This window comes from Camelus bactrianus, chromosome 1 (assembly GCF_048773025.1).
Source record: "Camelus bactrianus isolate YW-2024 breed Bactrian camel chromosome 1, ASM4877302v1, whole genome shotgun sequence".
Taxonomy (NCBI): domain Eukaryota; kingdom Metazoa; phylum Chordata; class Mammalia; order Artiodactyla; family Camelidae; genus Camelus; species Camelus bactrianus.
In genome coordinates this window covers 47,564,401-47,588,200 of record NC_133539.1, presented here as the reverse complement: position 1 = coordinate 47,588,200, position 23,800 = coordinate 47,564,401, and the positions used below count along the sequence as shown (strand labels likewise).

The following is a 23,800-nucleotide window of genomic DNA, read 5'->3' as shown; positions in this document are numbered from 1 at the left end:
GAAAGTTGTTGCAGCAATGTGACCCTGAGTGTATGCACACTGGATTTTTGCTTTCTTTGACAGGGACTGTGCCATGGGTGTAGGTGTCTTGAACTTGGTGTGAGAGGACACCAAAGACAGACCCCTGGTACAGGGGAGAAATGTAAACCCCAGCAAGTTTTCTATGGTTAAGTTTAGCTAAGAATCAGTAGTGTTTCCTGTGAGGGAGGATGTTAATGGACTCTCAGAGCCATGATATTTAACACTAAATTTTTCTTCTCTTGTCAGTGCTCCAGTGCCCTTCTGATGAAGCCCACTTCTTTGTAAAGTCAATCAAACACAGACACTTACATTGCTAGTGCTTTGGAGCACTTCAAAAGAAGGGCCTTTTGTCAAAGGTTTGGGGAAAGGAAACTGGCTAGCATGAAGAATTCTTAAGAGTTGGGGAAAGAATCCTAGAGCAGTGACCTGGAGCTAGGGGTACCCAAAGGCCAGTCAAAAATAAGATTTTTGGAACTTGTGAGCACTCCTCAAGGATTCCCAAAAATACTTAGGAAGGAGACTGGACTTCTTGCTGTCACATAGGGTTGGAGCTTGGGTTATGGTTATTTGTACATTAAAAGAAGTAAACAGAAAGCTGGAAAACACGGAGATGCTTTGGTTCCAAATGTGGCCATGGTCACAGAGAGGGCCTCATCTGCACATCTACTTGGAAGTCTGAGATGCAGGGAAGGCTACCCAGGAGTTCCACTGTTATCAGGGCACTCAGCCCTGGGAACACGTGAAGAGGACAGTTGAGAGTACAGGTCTGTTCCAGGGCATCAGGTTAGTATTTAGCAAAGAGGGGAAGTGAAAGGGGGTCCTCGGCCTGCAGAGATCCAGAAATCCAAGAAACAGTTTTAAGATAGAGGAATAGCTGAGATGAGATATGTTTTGTGATAAAAAGCAATTTAGGTTCCACCCAGGAGGAGACCATGCAAAAGCTGCTAGAAATCTGCCTCAAGTCTTTGAGAGACTCTCTGAACACTGAGGAGTTATAATTAGCTTAATGTAAACCTGAACTCCTTTCCTAAATTAGGGGGTGAATATAATTCAAATGGGTGGGACTTTCCCTAGACCTCAATTTTCATCTAACAAAGCAGCCGGCTTTTTTTTGGCAACTACCCACTGTAAATACAGAATCATATTATAACCTGTATTTTTCAGATGATAAAATTCAACGTCACTAATGCTCATTTTCCCAAGATTTTACACATTGTAATTGCAAGAGTTTGATTAAAACCCAGAACTGTCTGGATTTCAAATCCATGATATCCTCACAGAATTATCCTCCTGACACAGATCAAAGGACAAGAATTGTGTAGAATTGTGTTTAAAGGAAAAATTAAGTGGCCTGGTGGTAAATACCAAGAAGTGTATTATATTTAGTTCTCTATTAGATGTAGATGCAATGCTGTTCTTAAAGTGATCATGTTCGTGACTTTCTAATGCAGGAAGGGCAGGGACCAGGGGAAGAAGGATAATAAGATCAGGGAAGCAAATTTCTTTCCCCTCCAGCATAGCTTCCCACCTAAACCAACGCTGAGCAGGGGCAGGGAAAGAGTGCAGCCAGGAGCGCGGTGTGATGGGTGTTTGCCGCCCTTCTGTCTAGACTCAGATCTTCTAAGAACCGAGGAGGCATCCGTAATTCTAGCCCTACCTAAGGAAGATAACCCTTGTTTCCATTTGCTGTTTTACTGTCTATATTTTAGTGGCTGGAAATAGCTCATTTGTTTTTTCCCTGAAGTCTCCATGCTCTCCTATCAAGATGATTTTGGCTCCCAAACTACATAATCAGAGAAACAGACAAGCTGCAAAGTACATACAGAAACTTGTAAATTAATATGCCAACCACTTTTTATAGATAAAATCTGCATTGTGTATTCAAATTTTCCTAAACGAAGATTTATTACAATAGATAACCAATTATTAAATCCTTGGGGGAAGGATCTGTATCTTTTCATCTTTGTATCCCTACTGTCTAGCAGATGCTTATTTGTTGAATGAATATTTATTGAATGAACGAATGTTATAAAAGAACCAGCATCTTTTCTGAATTTTCCCTGCAGCTAAGAGCCTCCTTGCTTTGAGATAGGTATTTTGCCAATTTTCCTCTCTGAATCTTCCCATCCTAATCCAAAAACCACCAACCCAGACTTTGGCAGAATGACCATATCACAGGACTTTCATCACATTGCATCTTAACTGCCTTTCAAATGACAAATATTAAATCAGTCATCAGATTAACTCCAACTTGGTTATGTAGGATTCTCTCTGTCATATTTTTTCGCTGAAACCAAATCAGCAAATCACTCTTGATATGAACTAATGACTTGAACATTATCTCATGCTATAGAATCCAATGTTAAAGTAGTCAAAAATAAAGATTTTCTTTTTTTTGTATGGGTCTGCCTATAGCCCAGATCCTGACTCTTCCAGAGGCATTTCCACATGGAGAAGACTGTTTCAAAATAGGACCTTTTAGCCAACAAAAAGCTCATAGTCTTATCCTATCCAGTGAGAAAGCTATGTTTTGGGAAGACATTTTTAGTCTTTTAGTTTTCCATTTCAAAAAGGTCTTGAGGAGTCCTCTAGGAAATGCTCTATATTTAAATTTTTTTTTATTCTAAAAGAGAAATTTCCAATCTGATGACACATTTGGGTCAGAATATACTGTCCAAGAAAATGAAACTTATTTACTATGATTTTTACCATTAACCTTCTTTAAAAAGTTTTTTAGAAGTTTCATACTATACAAATTTATCTGCAAATCGTTTAATAAGTGTAAGAAAATAAGTTATGTTTTATTTATAGCTGCATATTATTTTAGAGTTATTTATCACATTTCCCTAGTGAATGGCAATCCCCTTAAAAGCAGCACAGTGCGAAGCATCCGTGTCTACGAATGTGTGTATACTTACCTTACATTTATTGGGTATTGCCAAATTTCTTTCTACCTTGGATTCCTAAGAGCCACGCAATTCTATATTTAATTAGGCTACATTCTTACCATCTGATCTGAATCATAATCTAGGATAGCTCCTGAAATTGATGAGGGCTCTATAGATACCAGTTTAGAATCTCATTCTGCCCTTCATCCAGCTCTCTCACTGACTCAGCATGAGTAGGTAGCTCGGGCAGATAATAACGTTATAGCTTTTAATCTTCAGATGGAAGTAAAAGTAATTAAAACTCACTTTTCATTTTATTTTAACCTAAGTACAACATTCCTGAGCCAAACCTATAAGTAATATAGCATTAGTTACTTTTCCCTATTACTTGGAGTCGTAATCTATGATTTATTTTCTACATACCTGGGAGTGCAGTCATCGGGGTACATGTATATTTTATCTGAAAGATAATCAAAGTGGACAAATTAAAAGAAAATTTGACATAACGTGTTAAACCTCCTAGAGCAGGTTCTGAGAGTAGCTTTGCCTCAACATCATTACATGTTTAATCAAGCCTCTTGGCCACCACTGTTTGACCTAGAGATAAAGACATTTCTGATTTGGGCCAATCATGTTCTTCCTTGGTAATCTAGGATGGAGAAACAATGCAGCTGGCTTGGAAGTGATGTACAGCCCAGATGTGTGGCCATGTCATGAAGGGGAAACTCCAAGCCAAAAACACTGGAACCTCTGTCACTGCCTTTTCTGTGGTTCCAGTCTGTTGTGCGGCACGGCTGTACTTTCTGCCTTTGGGTTCCATGAAACACCTCTGCTTCCTTCTGACAAATTTCCCCCTTTGCCCTTGCTGGTTTGAATATATTTTTTCATCCTTACGTACACACAAAGTCCCTAGATGATACTTCTATTTATTTATTATTTATCTATCTACCTATCTACCTAATTTTGCAGTGTCTGTTAACATTTCTTGATGTGTGACAACAACATGAAAATGATGTTTGGGATGTTCCTTTGGTCCTCATTCCATTTCATCCACATGGTGCAAATAGGAGAAAGGACATATGGGGGTTCTAGGAAGAAGAAATATGGAAAAAGTTGGGAACACAGTCTCTGAAAATAATCAAAACAGTAGAATGACTTTCATAAAGAACAGTATGTGTCCTGCAGAAACAAGGCTGACCAGAAATTTGATGTGAAAATCATAATAAAAGTTATGCGTCACATCTCAGAAAGCACCCACTGTTGAACATTGGAGGCAGTGGTTCAAAGGCAAATGAAAGGAAGTATTTTTACTTCAAATTAAATAAATACATTTATTAAAAAATAAATCAAAATGGGAAGGAAATAGTTTCAAGAATTATTTTTAGAAAGACAATAGATTGATAATGAATAATTGAGGGAAATTGAGAAATTCATAGTTCATTTTTAATAATTAAGATCAAAATTATGAAGAAGTCTATTATCCATTCATCAATAAATTTTCTTTGAACTAGATAGATGTATTTGGTATGATATTTATTATATTTTGATTGCATATTATTTAACCTGGCATTAATTAAAAGCCAAAGTCTTGCAAAAGCTATCATATAAAAGTGAAGCCCAGTATTATCTAAGTCTCTGACAATGACTCAGAGACAATAGGAATCAAATGGTGATCTTTCAGTTTTAACATGTGAAAACCACTGTGTGTTCATAAGAAACTGACAAAAACATTTCCAAATAATTGAACAAGTCTCCAAACAACTGCAAAGACTATTTTTAAATTTATGTGTGACAAAGTTGAATTATTCTCCAGAGAGGTCATTAACTCTTAGAGAAACATTACTGAAGCAAATTATTAAAGTCATCACATTGGAGGGCAAAATGGACATCTCATATGTCAACGTGTTTGTACGAATGCTGTGAGGGACCAAATGCAGGAAGTTTTTGCAGAGCACAAACATCAAGCAACCAAGACCGAGGGATCAAAAGTGATGAACGTAATCCATTTGGGATCAATCAGAAATATCTAGCCTGCATCTAAAAGATGCAGTTGTTTTCACATTAGTCTTGTGACTACAAATGCAACATGTGTGTTGGGAGAAGCCTGGGGAAGTCTACTGCTGCACAATAGCCACAAGTTAATGGAAGCCCAGCAAAACCAGAACACTTGAGAAATGTAAACAATATCAATACATATAGGAAGAAAATTTAATTAATATAGACTAGAAAATTATAAACTGGAAAATATAAAGTATGTATTGATTTCTTTTTATATGAATGACATGACTCAGGTCATTAATTATTATTCAGATTTGCCTGGAATTAAAGTGCACATAGAAGAATTTAGTCAACCTATAGCCTGCTGTAGCATGGAACAAATTTAGGGTTAGGAATCAGAAGACACTGGATTTGGGTACCAGCTCTTTAATGCATTTCATTGCAAATGAACATGCAAATCACTGTAAAACTCTGACTCTCAGTTTTTGTATAAAGTAGGGTTAGTAATGCCTATATCATGGAGTAGATGTGGAAGATAAATGAAGCAATTTCTGTAAACATATTTCAGGAAATGACAAAGTTGGTTATTACTATTCCACATTCTAAATCCCTGTCATGTAACAAGGCACATTTAATTGTGCTGATTTGAATTGAGAAGTTTCTTCATTAAATGGATTAGCTATAAACAAGTTGATATAGTTAAGGTGCTATTTTAAAGGTAAAAGATTTATAAGTAAAGCTCGATTTGAAATGAAATAATCAAATCTCACCTTTGGCAAGAAGATTGTCACTGAGTAGTAAATTGAAAGGAAAGATAAAAAAAAATAGTTACAGTACTTGAGTGGAATAAGAAAAAACAGGTATGGAGTAAAAATATTTCTCCAAACAGACTAACAGTTTTTAAAGATAATGTGGATTTTCCAGTTGGAGGTGCTTAGTGTATGAATGACGGCACCTGGAAAAGATACTGTTTTAACATGTAAAAGGATAGCTCTAGAGAAGGAAAATGCAGTTTGACATATTATCAGCAGAGAAAAGCGAAAAAAAAAAAAAAAAAAAAGAATTTAGACCAAAAAGCTTTGGTTGAAAAAGGAAAGAGAAACAACTATGTAAAGGATACAGTATAATGTGATGCTTAGGCGGAAGGAAAGGGAACTAAATGTGAACTAAATGTGAACAAGAAAATAAGTAATGAGTAAAGAACAGTATACATCAGAACCAACTATACTGAAGAAGCACCCTGAAAGGGAACAGTAAAAGGTCAAGTTCACATCACGCTACTCTTAGAATTTAGATGTATAATCTGGAGCTGGGCAGTCAGTACTTGTGTGCTTTTAGTTTAACAGTACTTACTATAAGAAGTGTGACAGAGTACCATCTCTTTAAACAGGGGCGTAGCCATCAAAAGTTTAGAGGATACAGGACAGGAGAAAGGTCAGCAAGCTCAGGCTCCAGAAAAGAGCGTGCTCTGTCATGAGGACTTTTAAGTTAATTTTAAAATAAATGGCATGATTTAAAACCGTCTTACACATCTCAGTTATATTTAATAAAATAAAATGCAGCTTTTATTTTACTATAAGGCAGTTAATTTGCAAGACTTTGTGCTGGAAAAGCTAGGGGAGTTTTCATAATCCTCTCCTTTGATTCAGATACAAACACTGTGGTCAGGTTCACGGTGGAGAGGGTGTGGGCTAACATTTGCTTTTATGTTTTCCTGCATGTAGTGTTCACCCTTCCACGTGCAAAACACAACAACAAGAAACAACAGCACATGGTTTAAACTCCATAATGCAAATTTTATGGTACATTTTTATCGTGGAAATGTAAAAATAATGTGCTATAATTTTCTGGCAAATAGGAGATACACTGATAGGACTTTGATGTATGAGCAAACCATACAGTTATTTAGCCTTCTCAAAACAGAGAAGAAAGGCTGGATAAAGAATATTTTTTGGATTTACGGAAGAAAAAGCGAGTGCAATCCTATCAGAAAGAGAAATAAATATAATACTCTTAAAGAACAGATTTGGACAAAGCATCATAAAAGTGAAAGATTTATTTTTGGGGAGGGGAGAACTCCATTTCAAAGCTTCTACCTCGCCCTGCTACAGAAAGCATCAAGGGAGAGGCTTATCTTGTCTATCTGATTGAATGTGTAGATACTGTATTGTTGTTGGGATATAGATTTTTTTTGTAAGCTATTTAATACACCAGCAAAACTTATTCACTGACTTCAAGGTGGAGTCAGATTTTGCAAGTTTCTTAACCACAAAGAATAGCAAAAGATGTAAAAATAAAGTTGCATGAACCCAGATACAGGGGCGTTGTGTACACAGACCAGGGGGCAGAAAAGCTGCTAATGTGATGGAATATCTTCCAGTCTGTCTGTTTAGGAGAAACAAAGCAGGGAGGTATCTTCAGGAGGACTGGAAAGGGGTCAAACAGTTTGCAGAGACAACTCCCAAACCACCTGGAATGTCTGGGTGAGAAAGAAAGACCTGTTTGCTCATATGGAATTGAAAGGATGGCAGTCATTAGTAATATGTGGGTGTTTGGAAAGGCTGCAGAGAGAAAAAGGTGAAATGAGATAAGAACAAAGGGCATGTTTTTGGCAGCAATGAGCACTGCTTTTAGGCTAATCTTAGATCTGCACACCAGTAAAGTGCAAGACCCAGTGTTATGCGCTCCACCTAAGGAGGAAAGATTGAGTAAAGTCTCAGTGTGTTTTTTTGTTTTTTTTTCCCCTCCTGGACTCATGAGCATGGGGTTGAACCTACACTTGACCCACCCCAACCCCTGGTGGAAATGGGCAGTACCCATAATTCCTGACACATGGCAGGTCTCAAGGGTTGGGAGTGGGTGGGGGGAAGAGGGTGTCCCAAAAGGATGGGAGGGTGTGCATGAGGGTGTGAGATAAAACCCCCAACCCTACACTTGACCAGGGCTGAAACTGGTGACTCCCCTGCTGGACAGTGTCCTCCTGCCTGGAGTGGTCAGACAGAGCCGCTGGCCCTGGCTCAGACCTGGCTGGGGGGGGCGGTGACTTAGGAAGCAGAGTCATGCATAGCACGCCTGAGGCAGTAAGAGTTTGTACAATTAAAAAGAAGAAAAAAAAGAAGAGATCGATCTTTAGTTAGCCTACGTATTGTCTTTTAACACTTGTCAACTAAACCATCACAAGCAAACAACTCCCCAAAGGAGTTTGTATGGTGGCAAAATGGTATGAATATGGATAAATAAATCCCAACGCACAAACTACCACAAATGAGAGGAGGAGAACTTACACTGTGTTGTAAAAGACCGGAGCAGCCAAATATATCTGGGGCAGAAGTGATAGGTCAATAAAATCAGGCCAGTCCTGATCTGGATCACACTGATAAAAGGGATTCTAAACATTCATATTCACCAACCTTCAGTGCAATCATAGGGCTGGAAAAAAGTGCTATTTAAGTTGAAATTAAATAGTTCAGATTCGCTAGATAAAATTTCAGTTAGACAACTGGATTCAAGTTAAACATATGAACCCACTTGTTCCCTAGCTCCACACAAATCTCCAGAGGTTTTCTGCTGGTGTCAGTGGGAGAGTGAAGTGCTTGTTCAGATGACCATTCTCGTCCTGGTTCCCACCTTAAATTATTTCACCTCTTACAGCTCTCAATTCACCTTTTACTAATTCAGGTGACAATATTACCTGCATTCATGGAATATTTAATGAGGAAATTAAAGTATAGTCATTTTAAGCTACTGTGTAAAGAACAGTGCTACTCCTAGCTCTCTTCTTTCTGTAAAGGAAGGAAACTTTTTAGAAGAGGTCTGATGATGGGTCTTTCTTGCACTAACATAGAAAGTTTGTCAGTCTGAAAAATATTTGATTTAAAAAATAACTACTGAAATCATTGCTAGTGAAAGAGTGTTGCTCCCCTGGAATTTCATCTTAGGCATAGAACTGATAGAGATCCTAAAAGAGTTGGATTTCTGTCTGAGGACATTTGGTCAAGGATGTGAAAGTAGCATGTGCTGGTGGAAATGGCTTAGACAGATAATTAGAAAAACTGAGCACTTATCCTTGGTTTTGAATAGATGTGTGATCTCAGCTATGTCAATTCATCTGCTAGTGCCTCTCATCTTTGTTTTCAAATCTGTATGACAGTAATGCCTTCTTCAAATTTTACATTCGTGTAATCAATATTTAAGAAGACACTCAAGAGGATCAAGGACTCTCCCTGGAATCTGAACATTGTTCTAAATTAGCTTCATACACTTTGTCTTGGACACATGTGTCTAACTTAGTTTTGTTAAGTTTACTTCATTTATTTTCATCTGTTAAAAGAAAATGTATCTACCTTTTCTCTTCTATTTGTTTATCACTTAAATGTCCTGCCCCCAAGAGTTTTTTGATTCTGGAATATTAAGACCACTCTGAGAAATAGTTGAACTTTCACTCTCCCATCTATTTGTCCATGTGCTCAGCACCCATACCTGTGTTGAATGCCTACAGTGTGCAAAGATCGTGCCAGACACTGGGCATCACATTATTTCCATCATGGCACCACAGGGTGAAAGCCACGTGGTTAAAACTGCTGCCCGCCTTATTGAAAAGAAAAGCTGATGGTGCAGGTCCTCTTGACCTGCCCTCCTAGTCATGGGAGTGTTTGATAACAACGGTGGTTCAGTCTGTTGCTTGTCCAGTTCCCTTCTGATTCCAACTGAGCCTGCTGCATTCTAGAGGCACTGAATGAGGCTGAGAAGTTTGAGTAGACTTGAGTCGAATCTTAAAGAGCTAGTCTGTGCTTTTCTCATCACACATCAGAAAGAGCCATTAGAGATGCTGTAGAATAGGCTACAGTTTCATTAGTTGTTCAACTGGAGGAGGAAAAATACATTTTAACAGGATAATCCCTTCCTATTCTATATCCTAGAGATAAAGCTAAAATTGGGAGTCTGTTTACATTTCTAGCATGATTGCATTCTCAAATTAAGAGAACCCTTAGGGTGAAAGAAATGTATCAAATAGATTTTCTACAGATAAAAATATCCTATTGAATAGCGTTTCATAAAATTGTCTTTTTTTGGTAGGCTTTCCAGTGGCTCAAACTCCATTCAAGCAGGTATCACATGGCTATTTTTCAAAATGTCTTACCTTGTCGCTGCTTTTCCACATAGTGGGAAATGTTGAAGATCAGCGATATAGTCAGAGCTAAACCCAAGAAGGCGAGAATTGCCCAGACATAAAACTGGCATTCAGAGTTTTCTGCAAACAAAAGCAAACACATGCTTAATATAGTAGCTGCTTACTCATTTGTTTTGAACTGGGTATTCCTACGATTAAAACCACTGTATTTATCCACAATGAAGGACAAATTCTCTGCCAAGAAATTTATTAACATTGACAGCCAAACGCTTTTTACAGATTTCAAAATGGGTATTAGTGACAAGTCCCTGCATTCAGCATGGGTAAAAGACAGCAAGTTCCCCACATTCCTAGTGATGATGAAATAGAAGACATTTTTAGTCTAGCTACTAAAAGTTGAAAACTGGTGACTGATTATAAAAATTCTGGTTCAAAATCAAGACTACCCAAATTATGTAGAATCAAAATTGGCTATACTTTTCCCATTTCTTTAATTCTATAGTCATACATGCTCTCATGATGGAGAACACTTACTACCTTCTGTTGATCCCAGTACTAGAGGACAGTGTGTGTTGGGATAAAACAATACTTCTGAAGTCGTAGTGACCCAGTTTCGTCAAGATTGGCTCACAGAGAAAAAAATGTGACAATGAATATATATATGTTCATGTATAACTGAAAAATTGTGCTCTACACTGGAATTTGACACAACATTGTAAAATGATTAAAAATGAATAAAAAATATTAAAAAAAAAAAAAAAAGATTAGCCACAGAGTTTTTTCTGACTATTTAATCCCCATGAACTGGTAATGGAGAGTTGGTTTTCTCTCTCCTTTCCCTCTGTGAAGGCCTCTTTTTTCATTTCTGAGCCCTTAATTATTTATGGCACTCTACACATATACAAGTGACTGCTAAGGTAATTAGCCTAGTTATAAATATATGTATAAGTATATTATAAAATATAAATAAGATATATTTACATACATATATAAAACTTGGCCAGTTATTCTAGTAGTCATATACCCATGTGAATGCTGATCCCAGAAAAATAACTTGTGATTCTCTAATACTAAATATTTATGTATTCAGTCAGTATCAACTAGACATCTCTTCTGTGCCAGGAACTATACCCTATATTAGGGAGTTAAAGAAAACAGAATCCGTGCCCTCAAGGAACTCTGTTTAGTTGGGGACATGAACGTATAAACACATAATAAGAAATGCAGTGTGAAAACAGCCATGATAGAGATTATGCTCCTTCATATTCTCAGCTTTCTCTCTGTGACTGCCCGGAATCAAAACATCTTAGGCCCTTTCAAAGAAATCCAAATACCACAATGTTAAACACAATAAAACTCAATGGGAGGGAAATGAGTTTTACTTCCGTAGCCTCTCTTTAACCCATTGAATAAAGAATCCCTAAACCCAAATGTTCTTTGTGTTGCTCTATTTTACTTCTTTTCTATATCTCAAATTTGACATTTGAATTGTTTTCTTCGAAGTATTGACATTGCAGTAGTGGTTGAACTGTCCTCCGTAGTCCTGTGTATTTGAGTTGCTTTATTTATTTATTAGCATCACTTATTTTTAAATGAGCGTAGTTAGGCATAGAGGTGATTATATATATACATTTATGATATAGATGTATGTATACATAAACATGCATATAATTTGCATATCACATTCATCTATACATTGCTTTGGTTTGAACTAGCCTCTGGCTCTTTCCACATGAGAAAATCTGTCTACTAATGTCTGCTACCTCTTTAATTTTATACCATGTAGTTAGATGTTCAAAATACCATAAGCTCCACAGAGAACAAAACCACTTCTGCGTTCTACTTGCTATGCCAGACATATCGTACATGAGTTATAAAAATTTTCAAAGAATTAATAAATGGGAAAAGTTAACTGATAATGGTAGTGAAATGTGTGATTTTATTTTCTTTAAGGGAATTTTTATGTTTCATAAATTATAAGAAAACTGAGAACATGTGAATAGTTTTTTTATCTTCTGCAATAGACCTACCAACTAATTTGGCTAAAAACACTAAGATTTGGAGAGGCCTAATTTATTCATCATGATCATAATCCCATAAATATTTATAGAATACTACAACATAATAATTATTAACTATTTAAAATAAATTTGAAATTCTAGTTATTGCATGGTACTGCATATATTTTTAGAATTATTTATTTGATTTTTATGTCTAATTGTTTATTAAAAAAAAAACAAGTGCCTGCTGAGTGTAAATTTTTAAAATTCCAACAATATCAAAATGTAGAATAACATTTAAGGTCCTCTATTAAAACATAAATGGGACATTAATATAACACTTTTAGCCTTACCAGCGCATCTGGGGAATTTGTTTTTTTACCATTTTGTATATTATTTTTAGTGGTTGCATAGAATCTCACAGTGTTGCTGTAGTATAATTTTTCTGCCTATTCCTCTAAAATGGACATACTTTTTAAAAACATTTTCATTTTATAAATAATAATGCAAGAAACTCCATTGGACAGACATTTTGTCCATATGTGGACTTAATCTGGAGAAAGGTTCTTGGGAGTAGAATTGCTGAGTTAATGGAAATTTTTAAGGTAAGCTTTTTCTGAGAGCGATTGTTCCCCACCTCCGGTTGATAATAGTCCCTTCAGGTGGTTGATTTAACTGTAATGGTGAAAACTGGGACCAGCAAGCTGTCTCTTGCCAGATTGGTCTCAGTTTCCCTCTTTGCTGTCACAATACAGGGTTGTTAATGTCTGATTTCTGTGATTAAATTAATCATTACTATTAGTAAAGATTGTTTTCTGTTATTTTTCCTTGTGTGTCCCTTAAGGACCCACAGTCTAGCTACAGTTCTAACTTCATCCACATTTTAAAGCAATTTGAAGGCACACACTGTATTTTCTATTGAGGTATGTTTCGATTATCATCTTAGGCTACCTGCTTAGCCACATGAAGACTCTAATCACTCCCCCTCTATAGTCCCTGTGTTTGGTGACACTTAAATACGTGAACTTTAATTGCTACAAGGAAGCCAGACTTATTACACACATCATCCATGTTCATAGTTAAAAACAGTAAACACAGATATGCAAAAAACAAAATGATAAGAATCAACTTTAACCCTACTATCAAGAGACAATCACTGTGAACACCTCAGTTAATATGCTTCCAAACTTATTATTATTTTCTGTTTAGCAATTGTTATGGTTGAAGGCATAGGATTTAACTGTACTGACTATACTGTTACCTACTTTTGCCCCAATAATTTAAAGCATGCTTCTTTTCCTAGAAACAAAATATTCTTCCATTCCCTATATTCCATTGTATGGATTTTCCATAATTTATTTAATCAACCCCCTATTGTTAGACACTTAAGTTGCTTCTAATTTTTAGTCACATAAGCAATCTTGTGATGAATATCTGTAGCCAAAACTAGACACCCAATTTTACTTTTTTAAAGGTAGCAGTTGCTAGAAGGGGAATGCTGGATCAAAGGATATGCACATCTCAAAGGATTTTGATGTCTTGATGGCAAACATTTTAAAAAGGTACTAAGCAGATCCTTCTCAGGTCAATGTGGCCTCTATTCCTATTAGTTCAATAGGCCCTGACTTTATAGTTCCTTCCGTTAATCCTGGCTACATCAGCCACCACTCTTAATCTGGCTACTATCTTTCCACATTGTCCCCATGCCCTCCCCTCCTCCGTGGTTTCTGCAGAACGTGGTCCCTTTGTTCTATCTCTAGAGCCAGTGACATAGGTCCTTCAGGAGAAGGTGCCTGCTCCTATTTCTGCCCTAAACATAGAGGACATCACACTCTTCTTCCCTTACCGTGTGTTATTTCCACAAAATGTTACTCTAAGTTTCCTGCTTGTCTTTTAGGGATTGCCCACTACACCCCCCAATAACACGCCTTGCTCCAGTCGTTCTGAAGCTCCTTCAGCTTTCAGTCGGTACCACACTTCCCATTTCATGCCTCTGTGTCTGTATATTTGCCCCCTTTCCTGAAACACCTTTCCCCTTGGCCCTCTGACAAATTCCTACAAATCCAACTTCTCTCTGAAGCTTTCACTCAGTGCTACCCTTCCCTCACCAAGTGCCCTCTTACATATCCCTGTGCATGTCAACAAATACTGAGGTAATCACTTGTGTATAAAAGTCTGCCCCCCACTAGACTGTGACAGAAAGGACAGGAAGAATGTCTGATGGATCTTTATCTTCATGCTTTAATTTCCTATTGTACCTATTATTATGGGGACTCAGTGAGTTAAGACATGTAATGAGATTTACAGTACAGCATTTCTCACTAATAAAATGCTCAAAAAATGGTATCTTTTGTTGCCATTATTATCTTATCATTATTATCTTAATACTGGTGAGACTCCTACTATTATTTCTGCAACCTATTCAGCACAAAGTAGGTGTTGGCTAAACACGTGTCAACTGATAAATACACATGAAGAGTGGAATCAAGAAGGGGAATGGAACGACCAGGGCCAACAGAAAGGTTCTGATCAAGTGAGAGCTAGACGCATCCACAACCCAGGAGGAGACCAACTGAGATTGTTACATTTGTCTCTAGCACTACCAAGGGGAAAGGACCTACCTCCCACAGCTGGGAAACAGATCTCTGTGAGAAGAGGAACTCACTGCAGCTTTGGTGAATCCTAATTCTCTCTGCCCCAAATCTGTATCTGCCAAAACATCTGTGATTATTGTCTGTTTCCTAGGAAACTTGATACAAGGAAATCGGGGCTAACAGCTAGCTGTCTGATTAGATTTATGGGGGTGGTCACAACTCTAAATGTAAAATGTAATTTTCTTGTTTAAAAAAATTAGTCTTTGAGGACTTTGATTATTGTCAGTAAAATCTCCAGAAAAAGGAAATTTAGAAAACATCGCTAGCTGAGCTAAGCTGTGAACCCAGTTGCAACTCTAAATAATACACACTTGTGTAAAACTGGGATGCTGGCATAAAAGCTGAGAGTCAGGGTGAGTAGAAACAGCCTCTTCACAGACCACAGGATCATCTTGAGAAGCGTAGCACGAGAGTGTGCTTTCACTCTCTCCTCTTCAACCTTTGCCTTAAAGACCTTATATGTTTATTTTTACTTATTAAATGCACACCCCCTCCTATGAGAACAGAAAAATGGATGTATTCCTGCATGCTGACAATATGGTTCTACCTTCATAAACCGAGAGTAGCCTCATGAAATAGTTGTTTTGTCTAGTCATTGTCAGAGAAAGAATGACTGAAGACCAACTACTTTTTTTAGAGGACAACACATTAAGTTTTTTTCAATCAAATCACAACACTACTTAAAACTCAGATTGTTTTCAGCAGATGTTCTTTATTATTTCTTTTTATTTTCAGCCTAGAAACTATACACCATAATATAATGTAGTATAGTATAACTTACCTAGGAACACAACACATTGACCAAAAAGCTGCACTGCTGAAAATTAAGCCTTTAATGAATGTTTAAATAATTTACCTTGAGCCAAATTGGGCGACTTGTAACCTGGCTTTAGAAATAGACTGGCCTGGAAATATTGCGTCAAATCCCTATGACATATACTTTGGAAATTTGATTATTCATTTATACACATGACGAAAAGAGTGAAAACTGATTTTGGAAGGAGATTTTTGATCCTTGCTGGAGGTTCTCCCTGAATCTATCTCTGAACGGAGGCTTCGATGACTTTCTATCCTAGGACATGTTCCTGTTATGTTCCCAAGATTTCTTAAGAGAATATCAAACTTGCTTCCATCTCTGCCAATGACCTGCCTAAAATGACAGCAGAGAACTGAACTTCAGGTAGTAGTTGCAAAATGAAAATTGAAACTCTCTGTTGCTCTTTTTGTTTTTTATCATTTTCCACATTTTCTGCCTTTGTTATCAGGGCAAGAAAAAGCTCATTTTAGGAAGAACAGCCTGTATGGAACTTGCTGTTAGATTCGTTCCTTATAGAGATGCTATGGATTAGAAGATGTTGTTTAATACATCATTTGGTATCAGGTATAAGAAGCTAGGGATCTCCTCAAGAACAAGACATTTTTACTCTTATAATCCATGTGAATATTGCCACTGGCCATCTGTCTGTCTTTGTGTATCATTTGACACACAATCTACCTTAAGGAAATCTCTGGGATTATGATACTTATTGTTGTGACTAATTGTATCCCTTGCTCCTTATTTTATCTTTGCCTTGATTTATCTGGTTATCTTTTATACTCTTCTATGCACTTTTAATACTTCTCTTTCTGAGGGAGGGGTAAGAAAGCAAATACATACATAGAAAGTAATAACAGATCTTTGGAATTTATCATTCTTGGGAGAACTAATAACATCCATCTCCTTTGTACTTAGTTTTATTCCTTTCCATTTCTCACAGCGTCTAGAATTCAGTATATACTCAATAAATAGTTGTGGTGTGGGCAAATTAAATATAGCACAGTATCAAAAGGTGTACTTCAAAGCAGTAAGCAGAAAGCATTAATTTCATTTTAAAATTATACCGATGCTAACCATAAATTATCCTATCATTCACACAAAAATTATATTTCAATTAGAAATTTTTCTTTCTCTTTTTTAATTAAGGGGAGCACTGAAAAGTTTTTATTAGTCCATTAATTGCTACAAGAAGATAATTTTGTTTTCAGCTACAGGGAAGCAACCAAATCAATACCCCCAGTCTACCCTTTACACTGAAGGCTTAGGAAGGTCCTAGTAATTTTCATGAAATTTGTCAGCAACTCTAAGGCAAGAACTTGGACTATACTGTACATGCCTGTAGGGCTGGGTTTTTTCATTTGCTGTAAGAGTAAATTTGTTTCACATAAACAATTGAAGGCCTTTTAAAACCCAGGCTAAATTCTAACATGTCAGGGTTGGTTTCACATAGTCTCCAGTTTTCCTCTGACTTTAGGAGTCCATGATTCCTGTCTAACCCTTCTGTTTTCCAAGATATTTTTCTTTTGTGATGTAATCTGAGTTACAAATAGGAAGATTTTCATTTAGAAGTTTTGTATTTCATGACATTCTTGATGTCGTTCATAATTTTGTGATTGCCTGCAATAAATGCCCCCATTTTGGAAAACAAAACACACAGAGACGAGAAGATACTGAATAGCTAAATGGTGGAGATTTTCAACTTGAATGATAGATTTGTATAAATATTCACATACACACACACTCACGTACTTCCTACCTCCCCTTACCCAGTTATTTTCCATATGCAGCATGGAAAGTCCTCCAGCCCCAGATGGGTATCCATTTAGCACAGACAGTGCCTCTTATAATAGTAGATGCGCAAAGTGCCTAAAAATTCTTGCCCAGCAAATGCAGTCTTTAGTATCATTCTTCATTAATTGTAATTACTTTCATTTATATAGATTTTATCAATTTAAAAAGAATGCCTACACAATTTTAATTTAGCAATTTACACTGCTACAAAGCTAAGGTCTCGGGAAGTTATTCATGAGGTAATGACAGCTAGGAAAACTATGATTTAAGTTTCTGTCTAGCTTTCAACTACCAGGGGCTAAGAGTAGTAGATTTAATTATAAGACCTCTGACTCCCTCAAAGCCTACAGTACTTGGCAAGCACTGTATTTGGAATTCACAATTACAAGTACTCTGGAAAGAAACCCAGCTAAGCAAATGTAATGTCTTTCTGCTGGCAGGTTTGATTCATACAGAAGCCTTTACTTAACAGTTAACTTAAACAGTTAACAACAGAAAAGCAATAAATGTAATGCCCAAATTGTTTCTCCTTCAGAGACTCTGTAACTGAGTTTCTAGCTTATAGGACATGGCTTTCCTTGATGGTTTCTCTTCCTTGGTTTGTAAATTCTCCCAGTGCAGTGACCATCTCTTCTTTGTGTATATTTCCATGAATGTGTATTATTTTAAGCACCCTAGAAAGTTCAACAAAAAGTTCTGATATTACAGTCCCCCTGGATTCTACTTATAAAATGAATTTTTCTTTCTATGGTGATGGTTTGGTGCTAAAGTAGGCACATTCCTGATGACTCTTTGATGTGGCTCGTTGTCACCATGGACACACAGCCTCTGCTCCCATTATCCGTTCCCATCATCCCATCAACCAGAGGCACCAGAATCACGGAAACGAGCCCTGAAAGAAGTTCTCAGACCTCGTCCCAGGCTTTCGCGTAAATAAGATACTGTTTTTAATGCAAGGTTGGAAAACTGCCAAACTTAAACGAGTGTCTATTACTAACAAAAGGTTATTTGAAATGTGAATGATATATGCCGGTTAGGCCCATGGTGGGAAGAGGGACAGTAGCCACATGAGGCTTTGGAATGTCTGTTTTTAAAGTGTGTGGACAAAGAATGAGGGAAGTTACTTACTAGCTATGTGACTTTCCGCAAATCCCTGAACCTCACACTAAGCCAACCGTGCTACTGAAGTTCAGATCCCCATCTATGTGACATGAAGTTCCCCCTTCATGATTCCTTGTAGATAATGCTTACTGGATTTAACGGAGGACGGCATACACATGGGCGTGAGACGAAGGGTAGATTTTAAGATAATAGGTTATGATTCCGCTAGTACTTCACTCTTTGTCTCTTTTAAACTTGGAATTGGTAAACTCAAGAAGTCCTTTTGGGATTAACGTGCCGCCAAAATCCCTGCTGTGGACAAACCTCTCTCTCCTTCTCTGGATTTGGCTGCTCCACTTTGCATATGTGTTCCTCATTTCCTATTGGAGGAGAGCCTGGGAAGAGCCTCTGAAGGTGGCATGGGTGTGTGGCAACTTTCATCCAACAAAATACCGTAACTCTTATGTTTCTTTACTGTTTTAAGAAGGCCTGTTAATTTTTTCTCTCTTCTTTTTAATTCAGGAATGCTGAAAAAATGAAATTTTTAAATGCCTGGAAAAGAGTCCAATATTTATTTATTCACTATGAACTAGCCATTTGTGGAGATTTATTTCTTAGAGCTGTGACCTTTGAGTGACAATCTCTCCTGGGTTAACTTAAAATCTCTGTCCAATATTACCTAAATTAAATGGTGAAACATTGACCCATCTTTAATTTAAAGAACAACTGAGTTTCAAAGATGATTCATAAATTAGTCCTATCTAGTCTCTAAAAGAAAGACTTTCATTGTTCTCAAAAGGTGATTGGGGCTCAAGGGAAGACAAAACTGAGTAAAGACAATGAGAATCCTTTTTTTTTTTTTCTTCTGAAAAACAGCGATGTGTAACTACATTGTGAATCATTGTTTAACCTAAATTAATGGTAGCCAAAAGGCATTGTTTCTGCCATTTGATTCAGTTAATACTGATTTTATATGAAGACAGAAACACAGTAGGAATAATGATGCTGGAACACTTATTGCTGCTGTGGTTACAAGGCATTAGAGGTAGGAGAAAAGGGGAGATTTAGGTTTTTCTTGTCAGACATCATTTTACTCAATTAGGAATCATTTTACTTTTTCATTGTGTTCACACTTATTTTCATTTTTGACCACCTATCTAAACATAAGGAATACTATCGTTCAAGTATCTTTTTTTCACATTTAGCATTCTGGGGTCTTGATTTTGTTTGTTGGTTTGCTTTTAAGATCTATGAGGCTTTAATGACAAATACTGTATATATTTTATCTCTTCTGTGGAACTGTAGGTCTTAATTGGCAACAGAGGAGCTCTGTATTATTCCTGAAGGGATCTAAATCTAAACTATGAAATTATATGGAGGAAATCTGACCATCCCTTCCAAATTTAGAATGAATTAATGGGAAATAGTTGAATGTCATATTCAGAGCCTTCAGCCTGCCCATCCTTGCCAAGTTCCCCATGACCATGAGCTCATGGCAATATGTCACTAGCAAAACTGGAACAATTGTTTTTGTTCTTTGCTAATATATATACCTGGAAAAGATAAAGGGAGTTAAGAAAATCATACATCAGGTTATATTCCCTGTGTGATTAATCCAACCAATTGATTTTAAAATCCATTGAACAAGCCACTGGGAAGCAAATTCACAGAAATTATAATACTTATTGTCTTTATAAATGACTCATACATATTGATATTAAAATACTATTAGCATAATAATTAAGCCAAAGATGTAATCAGACAATTTGCAAATGATAGAATAATTGTAAACTGTTTAAAAGCCCAGGCAAAAATGTTCATCCTCGTTATAATCAAAGTAATACATAATAAACAATGGGTTAGCATGTTGCGCTTATCAAATTAGTGGTTTTTTTAAGTGAGATCAGCTTGTTAAGGAGAAACGCTGCTGGGATGAGAGTGAACTGGCATCAGTCTTGGAAAGGCAATTTGGCATTAATGAGACTTAAAATGTTCACAACTTCTTATTCAGTAATTCCATGTCTAGAAATCTTTCCTAAGAAAATAACCCTTAATATAGAAAAAGCTACAGAGTTGTCCATCTTTTTTGCCATTTAAAATATAAAAAGACTGGCTACAACCTAAATGTCCAACAATAAACAAAGAACTAAGTAAACTATAATTAACCCAACAGATGTCACTTTGTGCATTCACATAAAGCAATTAAGCAGAAGTTATCATAAAGATGGAAATGGTTATAGTATGTTAGTGAAAAAGCTGAATATATTATTTTATGTTCATTATTATTTCAGTTATGAAAAGCAAACCACAAAGAAGTTGGAAAGACATACAACATAATATCTCATTTTTTAAGATGATGAAAACGACATAAAATTTTTTTCCGTATGTATTTCACAGCTCTCTCACTTTATATAATATGCATGTCTTCTCTTATAACAAAAAGATGTTTTATTAAAGAAATAAAAAGTACAGAAAAGGATGAAGGAGGAATGATCAATCAACGTGGAGCAGACATTCGGCTAATGAATGTAGATTCCACCCTCACAGTTCATTCTACAAGTGATGGAATTTTCACTGGCCTTTGCCAAATTGTCATCTCTTTGAGAGTTGATGATTGGATCGATTTCTGGGAAGATAATATATGCCTAAAATCTAAGGAATTAGAATGTTGCTACTCCTAACCTGCTTTATAACTAAACCAAAGAGGAATATGCATGGTCAACAAAAGTTTCTTTAAAAATAAGTACTCTAAATTGTGTGATTATCAAGGAACACTTAGTAATTGAATAGATACAACTACCTTTATATTATCAAATACTGCCTAACTTTTTATTTTCAGAGAAAATAGTCAACTTACACACGTTACTATATTTCAAAATATGTTCTAATTATGGTAAAGATTATCTCACACTTTTGAAATAATTGTGTAAACGAATTTACTTGCCCAACATGAAGTGTCTTTTTGCCAGAGGCTTGGGAATTATCATGTGAATTTTTAAGCATAGGAATTGAACAAAAGAATTTTAAATGCCACTTACCTGACATGCTTCTTCTCTCAGAGAAATCCTTATGTAGCCATAGGCAAATGTATGGATTAAAAATGCTCCCCCAAGCTTTTTTTTCTAAGTTAACGTTGCTCTATTATGTTAGAAGCAGTGTGGCAGTAAACCTTGTCTTTATCTGCACCTCTGTTTTTTCTCTCTTCTCTTTCTTAAAATCTTTTGTGTGTACTTTGTTCAGTTACAAACAGGAAACGTGGTGATGGTGGCTTCTAGAGTTTTAATCTGAAACCAGTAGTCTGTTACATTTTTGTGAAACGTGAGAAGAAAAATCCCACAAGCCTCTGTACTCTGGTATTTGAATTTTTATCAATACCTGCATCAAATTTTAAAATAAGTAGTAAAATCAAGGTATGAATTAGACTAGGAAGGATCTGCCATCTCTTGGGAGAGAATCTAGGGATCCCCTCACAAGTGAGGTCACAGGAAAATAAAGTGAAATATACGAAACCGGGGAGGAAACAGTGAGAAGCCCCCAGGTGTGTTCAGCTGCTGGCTGTGTTCTCTTTGAGGCAGAGGAGAGGGAATTCACACTTTTTGAACACTTAACTATGTATCAGGTAGCTTCTACACACTATCTTGCTGGGACATTCAGTGCCTGCTTTCTGTCCTGCCAATCCTTGCCTCCGCCAATGTGAGTTCCTCTGTCCCATCTGGGGCCCCATGGTGACAAGCTCCAGCTCTCAACCCCCACCCCAGAGTCTCCATAGCAGAAGTTCTTGAAGGTTAGTATGCAGAAGTGTCTTATGTGGCATGAGTTTAACATGCCTATGCCTGAGCCCTACTGAATCAAAGTATTTGGAGTGGAAATCTGCATTTTCACTATTATCCTTGGCTATTTTAATATAAGTGTTCTGGGCAACCTCTGAGAAACTTACATGGATATGTCACTGGTAGTTTTGTTTTTAACATGATTCAGATAGAGACTGTCTGGGTCATATCTACGTATACAGTTTGTACATGTTTCTGTGTATGTTTACCTGCTGCATATTATATGCTTATGCATATTTGCTTATGGACTTCACCAATTTTGTTTAATTATAGAATAATGGCAAATCTGAATCCCATTTATGACAGAAAGAGACGTACTTAAAACTTTAAGAACTCAAACTTTAAAGGAAACTTCAGAATGAGACTTGGGGCACACGGACTCAAAGCAAAGACATTAGTTGCTTAGTTGATTTCTCTAAGATTCCTGAGGGCAAGGAGAACATTGATCTTATGCATTATTAAAACTCCAGCATCTCGAATAATGCCTGGCACATTGTAGGTCTCAATAAATATTCTCACAGTGATTGAATAAATAAAAGGAACATTCGTTTTCTGCTTTCTCCCTGCTCCATTGTAGAAAACAACTACCTAGTAACCAAAATACAGTGCTTCTCTTGTCCTTGGACTGAGTTAACTAAACATGAACAGGTTTTTTTCCCCCCCAAAATATTTCTTGTGAATCATTGATTCAGAATCTATAAAACTGAAAGAGACCATGGAGATTCTCTAGTCTCATCTTCTAAAAAAGCATTTTCAAAATATGTTTTATAGAATACATTTTGTTCTAGGTCTTTAAGAAACTCTTGGAAAAAATACGCCTTCAACAAATGTATTTGGAAAAATTGTGTATTATTTTCACCTCTGTGGATGCAAATTTGTATATTAAAGTCTTAGATAAGTTGTACAAAAAAGGAAACCTGAATAATGTTTTTTATTGGTGCTTTTTTAAACCTATTTGTGCAGAGAAGCTTTGGTTCAGCTGCCATCTGTTAGCAGGGTGGCAGATTGTATGAGCAGGCCTGGATGCCTACAGGCGAAGAGCTCAAGGGAATAGAAGTCTTGAGTTCATGTAGGGACCAGAGGACAACAAAGAACCAGAAGGATCCATCCAAGAATTAGAGAGAATCCAGCAATGGAGACAGCTGAAGAGAGGACATTCAGACTGCCAGGGAGCTTTGGACACCTGAGACATCAATTCAAGAAGCGAGGACCCTGATGTGGGGTGGCCATGAGGGGGTACCCTTTGGTCCTAAAACAAGATGACTGGCAAGAAGGGTAGAAAACCCAGGCTCAAAAGGGAACTGCAGAGATTCCCTAAGCAGGACCTTAGCACAGGCGCAAAGCAGATCTCCACTTATGTCAACTGGAGCGTGCAGAGGACCCTGGAGAGAGAAAGAGTCTCAGGACTGGAAATTTAGTGCAGGCACCCGCCTTGTTAGAACAAGAACAATGCAGAGGATGGGAAAAGAAGGTACAAGGATGCCCTCATACTGGCCGATCGATAAAGAGCAATTCTAGAGACAATAAGAGTGTTTAGTAGTTGGCTTTGGATGCAGAGAAGGTCAGACT

At 36.9% G+C, this 23,800-nt stretch overlaps 1 protein-coding gene across 1 annotated transcript in view; it reads right to left on the bottom strand.

The window, feature by feature from the left end:
• TRAT1 (T cell receptor associated transmembrane adaptor 1) overlaps positions 1 to 21,962 on the bottom strand; it is a 34,852-nt gene extending 12,890 nt beyond the window's left edge. Inside the window, exons 1-3 of the mRNA XM_010970758.3 lie at positions 21,440 to 21,962; positions 10,048 to 10,158; positions 3,333 to 3,369 (exon numbers count right to left, since the gene is read on the bottom strand). Of these exons, the coding sequence (XP_010969060.2) occupies positions 3,333 to 3,369; positions 10,048 to 10,158; positions 21,440 to 21,446 (155 nt within the window). The 5' untranslated portion in view covers positions 21,447 to 21,962. The remainder of the gene's footprint in view (positions 1 to 3,332; positions 3,370 to 10,047; positions 10,159 to 21,439) is intronic.
• Between the last annotated feature and the right edge of the window lie 1,838 nt (positions 21,963 to 23,800).